The sequence below is a fragment of the Rhinolophus ferrumequinum genome, chromosome 21 (assembly GCF_004115265.2).
Source record: "Rhinolophus ferrumequinum isolate MPI-CBG mRhiFer1 chromosome 21, mRhiFer1_v1.p, whole genome shotgun sequence".
NCBI classification, from domain to species: Eukaryota; Metazoa; Chordata; class Mammalia; order Chiroptera; family Rhinolophidae; genus Rhinolophus; species Rhinolophus ferrumequinum.
Window position 1 is genome coordinate 3,254,611 of NC_046304.1, and position 14,435 is coordinate 3,269,045.

At 50.4% G+C, this 14,435-nt stretch overlaps 1 protein-coding gene across 1 annotated transcript; it reads right to left on the reverse strand.

Moving 5' to 3' along the window:
* Positions 1-3,566: 3,566 nt before the first annotated feature.
* Positions 3,567-13,010, reverse strand: ALDH3A1 (aldehyde dehydrogenase 3 family member A1). Its single transcript, XM_033090842.1, has 11 exons — positions 12,914-13,010; positions 9,995-10,161; positions 8,220-8,451; positions 7,640-7,725; positions 7,183-7,391; positions 6,429-6,546; positions 5,787-5,928; positions 4,956-5,122; positions 4,409-4,508; positions 3,843-3,973; positions 3,567-3,744 (listed from the first exon to the last, which is right to left on the reverse strand). The coding sequence occupies exons 2-11, from the start codon at positions 10,154-10,156 to the stop codon at positions 3,730-3,732; spliced, it is 1,362 nt and encodes a 453-aa protein (XP_032946733.1). The 5' UTR covers positions 10,157-10,161; positions 12,914-13,010; the 3' UTR covers positions 3,567-3,729.
* Positions 13,011-14,435: the final 1,425 nt, after the last annotated feature.

Sequence of the window (14,435 nt, forward strand, 5' to 3'; positions counted from 1 at the left end):
CCTATAACAGGACTTGCATGATGAACCTTTCCCTCAGTCAACTTCTCAACTGGCCATCTCTAAATGCTAGTGGCTTCTTCACTATCTGCTTAATCTGCCCTTTTTTTCAGGTAGTTTTTTGTCTGTTTATTCATACGGTATGTTTATTTTCTGTCTCTGTCCATGTGACAGCGACATTTGCTGCTCAAAAAGTAACAATGTTCTTCCACATTTCCCAGCAGCCTTTTAACTGTGAGTAGTCCTGGCCAATGGGATGTGAGTGAAAGTGATCTGCTGTGTAACCTCCAGCCCTCCTTTCCTCCACTAAGGTGGACACCCAAGGCCTGCTGTTTCTTCCACCATCATCCCCAGTATCTGGAACAGCCCACTCAATGAATATTTGTTGAATAAACAGATGAGTTGAAAATCTTCCCTTCTGTTTTATAGCAACAACCAAAGTTTATAATTTGGAAAAGACTGTGATTACAGCAGATTATGTTGGGTTTTTCTTTACTGTTTTTTGTTTCGTTTTTTTGTTGTTGTTGTTTTTATCTGAGCATCTAAACTCTAGAAAGAACTGGAAAATGGAACCGAACAATGATTTACTAAGGTTGTGGCTACTGGGTCATCTAGTGCCCTTTCATGTACTCTGTTCAGATGTGGATGGATGAGCAACCCAGAAATGTCACCTGCTTTCTCTTGGTAACACGTGACTTGTGACGAGTCTTGGCCATTTATGTTTTGGACAATAGCAATTGTTTAGAAAATTTGACACATAAGTGTGCAAATATTTTTTCAGCCCATTCCTTTATCAAAGAAAAAAAAACAGAAAGGAAAAACAGGAGATTGAATGACAGTGTTGTGTTGGGGCAAGATCAAGTTGTTTTTTCATTTTCTTTTGAGTTCAAATCTAGTTTGGAAATAGTATTAGTCCAGAACAGGCCAGCTTTGGGACAGTATGAATAAAACAGGTTATATTGTAAATTGTGTTATAATTGTAAACAGAAAAAGGAGACGAAGGAAGAGGAGAAGAATGCAAAGAAAAGGAAGGGGAAGGAAAAAGAGAGATGAGTATGATTTTTACCCATGTGCTCTAATTTTTCCTTCTGGAAAAACTCAGATCAAGTCTTTGGAAACCCTGAGCCATCTCTTCTACAAGTGAGGATTTCCAGTTCTCTCAACAGCTCCTCATGCAAAGGTTTTGAGGAGCCACTCAATTGTTACTGGAAGTGTCACATCTGTGGTGTCAGGAAAACAGAGATGCTCCAGAGACTCAGTACTTATACCTGGCACAGTGAGTCCAAGTGACATTACTTCCCGAACTTCAGTTTTCTAATCTGTAAATGGGTTTACAACCCTTACTTACAGAGTTGCTGGCAGGTGGGGGTGAAGGAGAAAAGGAGGTGGGGGCCGGCCAATGCTTTTTTCTTCCTTTCACTTCTGGCCTGGGGGTGGCTCTGCTTTCATTTATCAGAGCGATGACTGTGGACATGCTGTCTTTGATCAGGATGTTGTCTTTGTTGTTACTATGGTTTAAACTTCTGGGCTGCTTTACCCCACAGTTGGCCCTGCCTCTGTGAGCTAGTGTTCATCTAAAATTAAAATAAGGTCATTTCAGATAAGAAGATGGCAGAAAGGGGCTGGGGGCGATTCAGAGCAACAAAACACCAATGACGCCACTTGCATTCATTTACTTAAACGTCTATTGAGCACCTATGTGCTAGTCACGGTTCTAGCCTCTAAGGGTTAAGAGTGAATACGTCAGACAAAAGTCAGTGCTTGTATTTTCATGGGGAGAGGCAATAAACAGATAAACAAATCATCAAGATAAGGACAGATTATAATAAGCCTTTTGGAGCAAACAAAGCAGGTAAGTGATACACACTGAATGGGGAAAGGATTGGGCAGACAGGGTTTGAGCTGAGACAGGTGTGATGAGAAGTTGTGATGAAAAGATCTAGGAGAGGGTTCCAAACCCCGAGGAAGGGAAAGGCTTGTGGGTGGTTATATGTATTGAATGGGGGCTTTGAGGTACCAACTGATGTCAGAGAATAAGGCAGCTCAGATCATACAGTGCCTTGCAGGGCAATTTGTGGACTTGAGGATTTCTTCTACGTGCAGTGGCAGGCCACAGAGGGTAGTGTTGGGGAAATATAATTAAAACTCAAATCTTCCAAACCAGAAAACCTCTTTATCAAGTTAGAGAAAGAAAATACTTTTATTGCTGAATAAGCATGCAAACAGAATGTGATGTACGTCAGAGGCAATCTGCTAAGAGATTAGAAAGACAGAAAGAAATTTCCCCCCTGTATACAGCCAGGCAGTACGCATATTCTCACGATAAATGCTAACTAGTCCTCCAGTAAGAGGACAACACTGTTGGTCACACATAGTTCATCCTAACTTTACCTGGTAATGAGGGAGACTATCTGTGTTAGCTAATGGGCATTATCCAGAGGAAAAACAAACTTATAGCTTTACCACAGGAACTAATTCTGCAAAAAGGCACCACCAATGGGTCCTACCCTCCTATAGGCAATAGGAGTCCCTGTCTGCCTTGATGTTTGCCTGTCAAAGAGATGGCTCCCAGGTCCTTGAGAAAGACATTCCTGTCTTTTAGAGCTGGCTAGAGGCTTATTTAGCTTCTAAAAAGATTTGGAAGAGACCGAGGAAGAACATGGCAATGAAAATGTTCTGAAGTAAGTGCTCTAAGTAAAAGGAGGGGAAAAAGATCCTTTCCTTTATTTTATTATTTTCTCCCTTCTTCCGCCTCCGCCCCCCACCCCTCCCCCCTCCCTGTCCTTTTCCCCTCCCCCCTCCCCCCTCCCTGAGAGAGGCAGGGGTCCTGGCCAAGTGGAGGGTTGGCCTTTGCTGTGAGCGTGGACACTTGGTGCAGTCATGGGAGGAATGGACGGCTGGGGGTGAGGGCCCTGAGGCAGGGCCTGGCACACCTTGTGGTGGCAGCATGGGGTCAGCTGTGCTTCACAGGGAAATCTCCTGTGAGTGCCATCACACTCATTCCAGAGATTGGCCAGCCACAGTTGTCATACCAGCTGCGGGGAAGGAGTTTCTGCCGATGGGCTTGGCAGGCCAGCCAGCTTTAGCAGGCCTCTCCCCACCTGTCCCCACTCACCTGTTGGCCAGGTTGGGCTGATTTTTGGCTCCTGCTGTGACCAAAGTCCTACTTCAGACTGTCATCAGTGGACCCTGTCCCAGTTCCTCAGATTCCTAAGGCCAGACTCCTGGACCCAGATGCTGCCTGGCAAAAAGCTTTTGGGCACTGTGGGTCCTGAGGATAACCTGGCTTCCTGTCCTTCCGCCCCCAGGAGCAGTACCCAAAACGGAGCTGCCGTCCCAAAGTCTAGATGGAACACAAACACCTCCTGGACACCAGTGCCTCTTGCTAAGAGGCCTGGGTCAGGGGGTGGGGGCTGAGGTGTGTCTTTGAGTAGCTCTTCACTGCTTGTCAGAATAATGGGTGTGGGGGCATGGGCTAGAACTGGAGAAGCTGGGTGGGCGCCGGGCTGCAAAAGAAGCATGCATACGTACCCACTCTTTCACTTGGAAAACTTTATTTGTCTTCCATGTCCAGTAAGGGGGTGGGGACTTGGGGAAGTGAGGCCTAGGGACAAATGGGTGTGGACATGTGCACTGATCCACAGAGTAGCAAAAGGGGGCTTTAGGAGCAATTCTCCGAGGGACTGGAGAGCAGAGTGAGGGCAGAGCACAAGGAGGCCAGGTGCAGCAGCTTTAGTGACGCATCATCTGTGAGGAAGACACCGGGCAGTGAGGGCCTTGTCCCGTGCAGGGCCGAAGTCTCCCAGCAGCCTGGTCTTCCTGACAGCACCCGCACCACATCTCACCTTAGCCATGCTTGGTGGGTATCTGCCTTTGAGGGGGTCCTCCTTCAGCAGAGACCTCACCAGGCAAGCGCGGCGGTGGGAGAAGGTCTGGAAGCTATGTTTGCCATGGTAGCTTCCCATGCCGCTGTTTCCTGTGGGGGAGGAGACGCCCAGGTCCAGGGGGCCCTGTGACCCCAGACCATGCCTACAACTGACCCTCCCGGGGTTGGCCAATCCCTAGGTCATCCCTCTCCCTAGTGTCCATTCTGGGGACAACAGAGAAAGTGCCCAAGACAAGTTTAATCCCAGCTACGCTATTAGACAGCTGTGTGGACTCTAGCTGGTATTGTCTCTCTCAGGGCCTCCATGAAACAGGCCCAGGACACCAGGTGACCTTAAGGGCCCTCTAGGGTCTCAAGATTTAGTGTGGCTGATAGATGTGCTGGCAGAGGCCAGAGGCCCACACGGGAGAGGTTAGTGGGAGCCTGAGGCCCAGGACTGCTCTGGTCCCTCCTGAATTCCCAGTCCAGGGGTAGAGAGGACACCTGCAGGGAGCAGGTAGGCAGTGAGCTCTGCCCCAGACTCACCTACGCCCCCAAAGGGCAGAGAGTGCACGGACAAATGGATTATGACATCATTGGCTGTCACCCCACCACTCGAGGTCTCTGCAATCATCTTCTTAATCACCTGCAACAGCACCCATTCCCCGGCCTCAGTCTCCTGCCCCAGGACATCCCAAGCCCTCCTCTGGGTGCATCTGGAGGCCTCAAGGATGTGAGCTGGTAGAGGCAGAGCCCCAGTCATGGTTTGCTCCCTCCAAGCCCCATTTGGGGTCTCCCACTCTCTCCACATATCAAGTATTAGGCGGGGAAACAGTAATAGCAACAGTCCCCATGACTGCACACAAGGCACTATGTCAATGATCATCTCATTCAATGCTCTGGGATGGATGCTACTGTCCTGATTTCAGAGCTGAGGAGAAAGGCGCTCAGAAAGGTTAAGTGACTGGTCCAAGGTCACACAGCAATGAGTGGGAAGGCTGGGATTTGAGATGAGGTCTGTGGACCCTAGGGTCCTATTTGCATGAGTGCCCAGGAGCTCCAGAACCCTGGGAAGAGGGCACCCCAGGCCCACCTTGTCATTTTGGGAGAACACGTAGAGAGCCAGGGGCTTCTCACGCTGGTTGATGAACTGGATGGCCTCCTCCAGGCTGCGCACACACACAATGGGCATTATGGGCCCGAAGATCTCCTCCTGCATCACCTGGGACTGGGGGTCCACGTCTGTGAGGATGGTGGGCTCTGAGGCAAGAAACAAGTCAGAGTCAGCCTGCACTGAGACCTCTGCCTGCCTGGCAAGTCTAGACTTCCTCCTTCAACTTCTTTTTGGATAAGCCTGCCGAGGCTTAGAGAGGGGCAGGGATGAAGCCCCCACCTGCCTGAGCTTCATCCTGGAAGACTTTGGGGAGAACGATAGACTAAGTTGTATGGGAAGGTGCCCTGGGTCTACACCTCAAAGGGGGCAGGCACTGCACCCGACTGGCTACCTGAGCCCCTGCCAGAGCTCTTTAGTCTCCTGGCAAGTTGGAGGCCAAGTGGGGCCCCATCTGGTGACCCTCAAGCCTAGGCATGGGGAGCCCCTCCAGCTCTGCACACCTGGATCTCTTGTGGCCTCTGCTCTCTGAATTCCCTGCTGACACTGCAGGTGTGGGGCAATGAAGCTGCTCTCTGGGCCTTGTGGGGAAAGGGGCTTCTGGGCTGGGGTGGGGCTTCCCAGGAGCTGTGCCCAGCCCCTGCCCACTGAGAGCCTCAGAGCCCACCCCAGGCCCACTGGTGAAAGCGATTTCTACCCTCCACAGGGTTGTCTGCTCTTCAAGTATCTGTGCCCACTTGCAGCCAACTTTCGGGGACCTGGTAACCCAGCAGGTGGGCAGGTGGTGCTTTTCCAAAGGGTGAGTGCACACACCTATGTATCGGGTGGCCGCGTCCCCAGTTCCTCCATAGGCGACTTTCTGGCCCTCTATCAGGCCCATGACCCTCTGGAAGTGCCGGGAGCTAACGATTCTTCCATAGTCACGAGACTTCTTGACATCTTCCCCATAGAACTCCTGTGGAGAAGAGGTGACAGCCTTTAGGTAAGGACACAGCCAAAGGCTTCGAGGTCTCCGGCGACCCTGGCCTGGGACAACACATGGGCTCCGCCCAGCCAGTGCAGTGGATGATGGCACAGCAACACCAAGAACTACTGGGCTGCCAAAACATCTGAGGCACTCCACAATTTTCACGGCATAGGAAGTGCTGTGAGACAGCTATGCTTGAAAGAAATATTTGCACAGATGTCTGGACATCACATCAGGAACAAGTGTGTATGTTCACAGAAAGGAAAATGGAAGGCAACATACCAACAAGTTAGCAGTGACTGTCTTTGGGTGGTGGGATTCTGGATGGAGCATTTTTCCTTCTTTATGCTTTTTAATCTTTTCCAAATTATTTACAGTGAGTGTGAATGACTTCCATGATCAGAAAAAAACATCCAGTGTTTTCTCAAGTCCACACCCATCTCTCTACTTTGCAGCCTTTCACTCACCCACCGTGGGCCAACACTCACTTTCACGGACTTTTTGAGCTTCTCCACAATTTGGTTCTGGATGGAGGGATCACAGAGGATGTAGTCGGGGGCCACACAGGTCTGGCCAGAGTTCATGAATTTCCCCCAGGCGATGCGTCTGTGAAAATCCCAGATTAGACTCTAGCGTTCTTCAAGACATGGGAGGCTCCCTAAAAGAAGCACCTTTTTCCATCAGCTCAAGATCAAGGCGCAAGGGGCTGAGTGCTGGAGGAGAGCTCTCTCTCTGGTCAGCAGAAACCAGAGGTTGTGAGCTTTCCAGCGGGCTCCCTAAGTGGCCCACTGGCTTCTAGATTCCGGACTCAGCAGACCTGTGTCCCTGAACATGTTCACAGGGGCCTGTGGCACCACACACCTACACCTCATCAGTGACTGGTAGGGAGTTGCTGGGGTGGGTAGCCCTTGTGCCCCTCCATTCATGTTCTTGAGTCCTGCACAGCCAGGTATCACCACTGCTGGGGGTCCCCACACCCCAGAAGGCCATGCACATGGGATATGGAAGTTGGGGAGAGCTCTGGCTTGACCTCTCCTCTGCAGGAAGCCTTTCTGGACTGCCCATACCTCTTCTGTGAACGTGGAACCCCCTACTCCACCCCCGTCCCTGAAATGCCTGCCCAGAACTTCAGGCACTGTGAGGACAGGGAGTGTCTATGTCACTCAGAGTGGAATTGCAGTCCACATGAGTTGGAAGGCAGCTAGTGGACCACTCCAGTGCAGGAACACCAAGCCGCCTCACCTGCAAGCAACGTCCAGATCACAATCCTTGTCCACATAGCAAGGGCTCTTTCCCCCCAGCTCCAGTGTGACGGGGGTCAGGTGCTTGGCCGCGGCAGTCATTATAATCTTCCCGACACCAGTGCTCCCGGTGTACAGGATGTAGTCGAATCTTTCCTTGAGCAGCTCCGTGGTCTCGGGGACACCCCCATTGATCACTGGGTACAGATCCTTCCATGTGAGGAGAGAGGCGAGGCTCAGAAAATACCACAGACCCTCCTCACCCTGTCTGGGCAGCCACCACCAATTAGACCCCCTCTCTTGACTCTGACTCAAGGGTTCTGTTCACCCCAGTGGGAGAGGCCAACTGTCCTCACCTCCACCCGTGCCTTGGCCCCTTGCTGCAAGAAATCACTGTCTCTCAACCCCAAAGACCTGGCCCCAACACAGTTCTCCTTGTGCCCTGGAGAGCAGCTCACCTTGTCCAGGTACTGAGGGATGATGGTGGCCAGCAAGTTTGCCACGTTCTCGCTCACCTCGGAGGGCTTGATGACCACTGCATTCCCTGCAGAGCACAGGAAGTCAGAGTGCGCCCAATGCTCTGCCCTCCCAGTGACCAAGCCTGGAGGCTCCCTCCAACTTCTGTGTCCTCAGAAGAGTGGACAGAAGAGCTATGGGCACATGCCACAGGAGCCACAACACCTGCCCCATGCAGTTGATGAAATGAGGGAGGAGAGGGAAAGAGAAGGGGAGAAAAACATTCTGGGCCCAAGCAGAGCGGACTGACTGGCAAGAAAACCCTGATACATCTTAGCTGAGAGCTGCCCAGCCCCCACACATGGCCAGGGAGGGGCACTACATAGACATCTGAGCCTGGCTCGGCCTCAGGCCCCAGGAAGCCTTGCTAAATAGTTTAGTTCCTGCAGTCTCCTGTGAAAGACAGACCACTACTTGACCCCAGGACCCACTTTCTCAAAGGCCTGAGCTCCCCTGGCCTCACTGCACAGTAGGGCATGGTGATCCTTCCTGACTCTGCTCCCGGAAGGGGGCCCATGGTACCTGCAGCAATGGCTCCCACCATGGGCTGGATGGTGAGGGTGAAGGGGTAGTTCCAGGTGCCAATGATAAGGGCTACACCCAGGGGTTCCGAGTGGATGTAGCATTCATCCTGCTGGGTCTGGGCAGTCTTCTCTGTGGGCTCGTCCAAAACCCACTCCGGAAGCTTCTTGATCGCATGCTCAACCTCCTCCAGGCTGTACACTATCTCCTCTTGGTACGCATTCCATTCGTTCTATGGTGAGAGGACTTCTGTGAGCTTACCGGTCCCAGAGCTATGAGCAAGGAGTCACCAGGCTGGCCGTGTGTGTGGATCTTGGCTTACTGCTCCCTAGCTTTGTGACCCTGAATGAACCTGCCTACCCTTTCCTAACCTCAGTCTTCCAGTCTGCAAAATAGAAGCATAATCTGTACCTCCTAGGGCTGTTGGGTGGGCATGTTGAACAGAGCTGGGCATGTTCAGCTGCCAGGGTAACAGGAGACATTCACCATGGGCTCCCAGGGGGCAAGGCCAGAGAAGGTACATGGAGTACAGAGCTGAGGAGTAGCCATTGGGGCAGTGGGTCTGCGAGGGCCCCTTTCTGCAGTACTGGGGATCCAGGCAGGTTTGAAGGTGTTGAGTTTAAAGTGCCTAAAGGTATCTCAGACCTGGGCAGTGATTTGAAGGTCATTGATGAGTGGAGGGGAGTCAATCCAGTGAGTGCCCGGGAACACTTACAGATTAAAATGACACTTGAACCCTTGAAAGAGCCCTAAGACCACCTTCAAGAAGTGGATACAAGAAAAAGGCTGCCAAAGAGTTAGGAGAAAACCCAGGAGAAATTCAGCCAGGGAAGGGAGGGAGTAGGTGCTGGGACCCTCGTGGAGGGGTGGGGAGGCGTTGCAGACAGCAGAATATACAGCTCTTCCATGAACTTTGATTGTGAAGAGCTAAACAATTTTGAAATCAACAGTGTGTTTTCTCATTGTCTTAGTTTGTTGTTTTAATATGAGAAATCTTGAGAGATTAAAAAATACAGCAGCAAAGGGCCCTCTGCCCTGACCCAAGGTGAGATGGAAGAGTGGAAGCAGGTCCCTGATGTCTTGGGGGCATCAAGGTAAAGGGCTTGAAAATTTGGAGGTGTCTGATTTTGCTTAGGGTAAGGAATGGAGTGGGGAGGGGAGAAAGATGCCATGCAGAGCAGGTGTCCTGTGGGGTGTCCAGCTGTGCTATTCCCTGGTATAGAGAACCAGGTGGCCCTGGGTGGGCCCAGGGCTGGAGGAATGAGGAGACCAGAAGTTCAGTAGGTCATGTCCGCAGAAGATGGTTGAAACGGGTGGCATTATGCTCCAGGCCGGATGGAGAAGGAAGTGAAGCCAGGAGGGAATGGCGCAAAGATGGAGGAAAGGAGCTGCGGATTCCTGCCATGGAGGGCGGAGACCTGGGGCTCCGAATGGGGCGGAAAGAGAGGCCAGTCTGCCCCATCTCAGCATCTGATGGTTTGAGCCGCACTTTCCTCCTCTACATAAGGGTTCTGACATTTGCAGAGGGTTTTAAAGACTAAGTGCGGTTCCCTGTAAAGAGCTGGGCACAGCGCTTCAGGGGCATAGCAGATGTCCTACAGGCAAGTAGCGACTGTTCCTATTCCTGTCCCATCCTTGCCCCCCACCTCCCGCGCGCTCTGTCCACGGGCAGCGGTGGCTCCTAGCTGGGAGGGCGGTGCTGCCCCTTAAGAGGTGTGTGTGTGTGTGTGTGTGTGTGTGTGTGTGTGTGTGTGTGTGTGTGTGTGTGATCGCACCCTGTGGAGGTCCGCTGCCAGCGCGACCGCGATGTCCTTCTGGCGCTCCTTGATCATGCGCCGCAGCTCCTCCAGCTGCTGGATCCGGAACTGCAGGGAGCGAGTCCTGCCTGAGTTGAAGGCGGCTCTGGCCCGCTGTACGATTTCGCTGATTTTGCACATGGTGCCTGGGAAGAGACAGTACCTTGGAACAGGGAAGGAGGACGGGCTGTGCTCTGGCTCCCCGTCCTATCACTGGGACCTGGGGGTCGAGGGGACAGCATCTTCACTGCTCCTCCAACGCTTCATTTTATAGGAAGAGGAAGATATCCCCGGGAGCGCTTGGAAAATGACATTCTTTTGGCTTCTCAGCTCCCTAACCCAGATGTGTGGACCCTCTGGCCCTCTGGATAACTCCCTGAGTGGATGACAAACTCATCTGCAGTGAGGGCCAGGAAGGAGTGACAGGCGACCCTAATTATAGTTGCTGATGGTGGGTTCTTGGCAGTGCGCTGGGGCTATCCTGCCTCTATTTGCTTACAAAGCTGGTAACACTTACAGGCAAACACTCCAGGGGCTGTGCACACCCAGCCAGACCACTTCCCAGACTATATTGAATAACACAGGCTGTGATCCCACGCCCAAGCTGATTAAAGAAAACTTAGTGTAAAAATAATCCGCACCACCTTCTGACTAAGCAATTATTCTCAGAAGCATTGGTTGCTTGGCAGACAGAACTAGGCTTGGTCTTTAAACCAGTGTGTGCCTGCAACACCTGTGAGACACAATGGAAATGCCAGCAACGATCTCATAGAGCTTCAGATATCCACACAAAAGTGGGAGGGGATTCCAAGAAACCATACTGGCAGATTGGGATGGCTCTTCCTGGGAGTCATTTGGTTACATTTAGCAAAAAATCCTTTAAAACATGTTACTCTCACATTGTAGGTCCACATTCAGGGGCTTACAGAAATTACAACATTTCTAAACATTCGTGAATAAGAAAGTTCATTAATTTTGTTTATAACAGAGAAATACTGGAAACATCCTAAACATCGATCAGCAGGAGACAATTTAAATGAACTACTCTTCAACTATGTGATGGGTGAATGTGCAGTATTTAGGAGAGAGACAGAGCAAGTGTTTCAGCACCTTTAGAAAGGGCACTCTCTCTGTGCCAGCTGTGTCCCCCACATGAAGGATAAGAAAGAAAACAAGTTACAGAACAACAGGTACACTAGGTGTGTATATGCAAGTATGCACATGCAAGAAAGGGCCAGGTGGGCAGCCCCACATGGTAACGATCGATCGGTTGGGTGGAATTAGTGGTGATCATTGTTTTCATCTTCTGTAGTTTTGACTTTTGTGCAATGAGCTTGTATATTATTAAGATATTTGCTAACTTTTTGACTAAAAGTAATCAGTAATAGGTAATACATACTCATGGTAAAAAATGTAAAAGATTTTAAAAAAGGGAGTACAGAGAAAAGTAAGCCTCCATTCTCCCTCAGCAATTCCTTACTGTCCTCCCAGAGATAGTCCACCCACTTTCAGACACTGCATAACTTCTAGCATCAGAAGAAAAGGATAAAAGAAAAACCCACCACAATAAGGCTATTTCCATTTTGCAAAAAAGTATATATGCCATATATATGTATACCTATACACCATATATTACATATATATGGTATATATTATATATGTATGTGAATATATGTATATATGGTATATATAATACATGGTATATATTATTGTATATGGTATATACAATTTTTTTAAAAATGGAAATAGCTGTGTTTATATACATATATATGTGCAAATACAGTGCATGCCAAAAAATGCATACATATTTTAAGAAATGAAAAACTGTATTAAAATTACACTGATGGTCTGATTCCTTCCACTGCCTCTCCTCTCCATGGTGCTGACCCCCACCCAAGGCTTTCTGCACAAGGAGGGGGTCCTTGCTGGCATGCAGGGTGCCCCTATCCTGGAGGTGCCATGGACCCCTCCCCAGAGTTGCCAGTAGGCTGGAAGGACCCTTCTCGCTGGGATCCCTGGCCCAGCCTTCCATGGATCATGTGCTCCTGCTGACCATGACTCCAGCCACACAGTCCTTCAGGAAGGTCCTGCATCCCTCCCTAGCCTTGTGTGGTCAAACCAGGGCAGCACCTCTGGCCATCTGCCACCCAACGCTGATGGTAGAAGAGTCTGGTGTGAGTGAGACGGGATGGGCTCGCACCCCAACTCCAGCACTCATGGTCTCTGAGAAGGAGCCTCCCTGGGCCTCCTCTGTGGACAGCATTTATAATAGTGCCACCTCACAGTTATTACAAACATTAGTGGAGCCAGAAATCATCTAATAATGCACTTGGCACCCCAATGGGGCAACTGGAGTCCACCTTCCTGCCTCCCTGGGTCCTGCCCGCCTCACCTGTGCAGACTTTGCCACCAGGCTTCTCTGTGGATGGCTCCCCCTTCAATATCCCTTTTGATTCTCAAAACCTCCGTAAGAAGGAACCCTTGGGAGTATGCACTTTATAAATGAGGAGAGTGAGGCCAAGAGACATTAAATGCTCTGTCTTTGGTCTCACAGTTAGCAAGTGGAAAAGTCAGGATTTGAACCCACTGTCCTCTGCTCACACTTTTAACTACTGGGTTCTGCTGCCTTCTGTGGGAGTGAATTAGGGTTTCTCACCCATTTCCTTGCCACCCCCTGCTGCTCTGATCCCCAGGGCCTCCATCTCCCAATGCTGGGGGATGGCAGAGCTGCCAGACGTGGGCTTTGGACACTCAGGACACCCAACCCGAAGAGTCTCAGAAAACACGGCGAGTGGGGGGTGGAGAGGACCAGCCACAGAGATGGGTCCCACAACTAGCGCAGGCTCCAGCTAGATATTCTGACCTAAGAGAAAAAAGAACTGGGAGGAAGAGGATTACCTTTGATTCAGCTTATCCTTGCGACTGGGGTTCCTGGAATGAATATCAGCCGAGAGGAAATGCATTTAAGGACCCTTCTCCCCACCCACTCAGACCTGGCAGTCCTGCCCAGGAAGGTTGTATAACAAGACCAAAACAGTATTCAGATGTGGGGTGCAGCATCATTAGTGCCTCTCCTCCCTATGAGCCCCAGCGTTGGGGATTAGGCCTTGGGTTGTCTGATTTTGTTTTATTCTAAAATACAACAATGTATCTTTGAGACCTGGGTGGGGCTCACATCCAATCTTCAAAAAGAGTTCATGCATGTGTTTGTCCTGGGCGTAGGGGCTGCTGATTGAGTCAGCCTGATGTGGACTTTTTCCAGATTTCCAAAGTGCAATTGCCAGATGCTGTTCTCACGATTTTTCCAGTTACATAAGATCAGCAGGGTGAGGTACAAGTTATGGTGAGTGTGCATGCAGCTCCCTGAATATGCACCACTGCACTGGTATGTTCTCACCTCTCTGCCATGTGCATCGGTGCCAGGTCCCCACTGAGGCAGAGAACTTCAACCCTGGGAGCTGCAGGCCACGGGGCTTTCTCCACTGATACTCGGATCTGCTGTCTTGTTGAATAGCAGAGAAGAAGGCCAAGAACCAGTAATAACTGCCAGGGATCTCCCTCTGTGTGGTCACCCATGAAACCAGACATGCTTGGGGAGGAATGAATCTGGAAGTCCCTTCTTCTGCTATTACCAGATGTTTGCTGGGCATCTGATTTGTGCCATGCAGTAGGGGTGAAGGCAGATGTGGAAAAACACAGTCTGTCACTTCTCACAGCTCCCCCGCTACCGTGGGCTCTTGGTCTCTTCCTCCTTCACCCACCTGCAGGCTGTTCTGTAGTCAGCATTTGGATGCTCTTAACTTCCCATTTCACTAGGAGGGAAACACAAGTTCTCCATGATGGCCTACAGGCTCCTGAAGATGTGTTCTTGTCCTCCCCCTCCCTCCACCTGGAATGCCCTTCCCCATATATCCACCCATGTGGCTCTCCTCAAATCTGAGGTAAATAGCACCAACCTCGCAACATCATTCTGTGTCCTCTTCCTTCAGAGCAGTTATCACCCTCTGACATGCTGTTTGTCTACTGATTTTGTCTGTTACCTGTCCCTCTCAACCCAACTAAAATTTGATTTGTCCCTGCTGTAATCCTTAGCATCCAGAACAGTGCCTGACACATAGTAGGTGCTCAATAAATATTTGTTTAATGATGGAATAAACAGAAATTTTCAAAATAATATGAAAACTGTAGTGATTGGAATATGCACAAGATGCTACAGGGACTCTGAATGAGAGGTATTTAGACAAGGAACAGCAGGAGGGCTTGGCATAGCAAAAACAAAGGCACTGAGGCAGAGAACAAAGTCATGTGTTCACCAGAGTTATTAGTAAGTTGTGACATGTACATTATTGCAGCAGGAGATGAGGGGATGGGTGAGACTCCAGAAGGTGGATGGGTGGGGCTCACGGATGCCCGTGGGTTG

Coding starts and splice junctions, on each gene's coding strand:
- ALDH3A1 (XM_033090842.1), bottom strand. CDS start 10,156: ATGTGCAAAATCAGCGAAATCGTACAGCGGGCCAGAGCCGCCTTCAAC. Junction 7,392..7,639: donor TCCCTCAGTACCTGGACAAG/GTGAGCTGCTCT, acceptor CTCACATGGAAG/GATCTGTACCCAGTGATCAA. Junction 3,974..4,408: donor TCTGCCCTTTGGGGGCGTAG/GTGAGTCTGGGG, acceptor CCTCCCCCACAG/GAAACAGCGGCATGGGAAGC.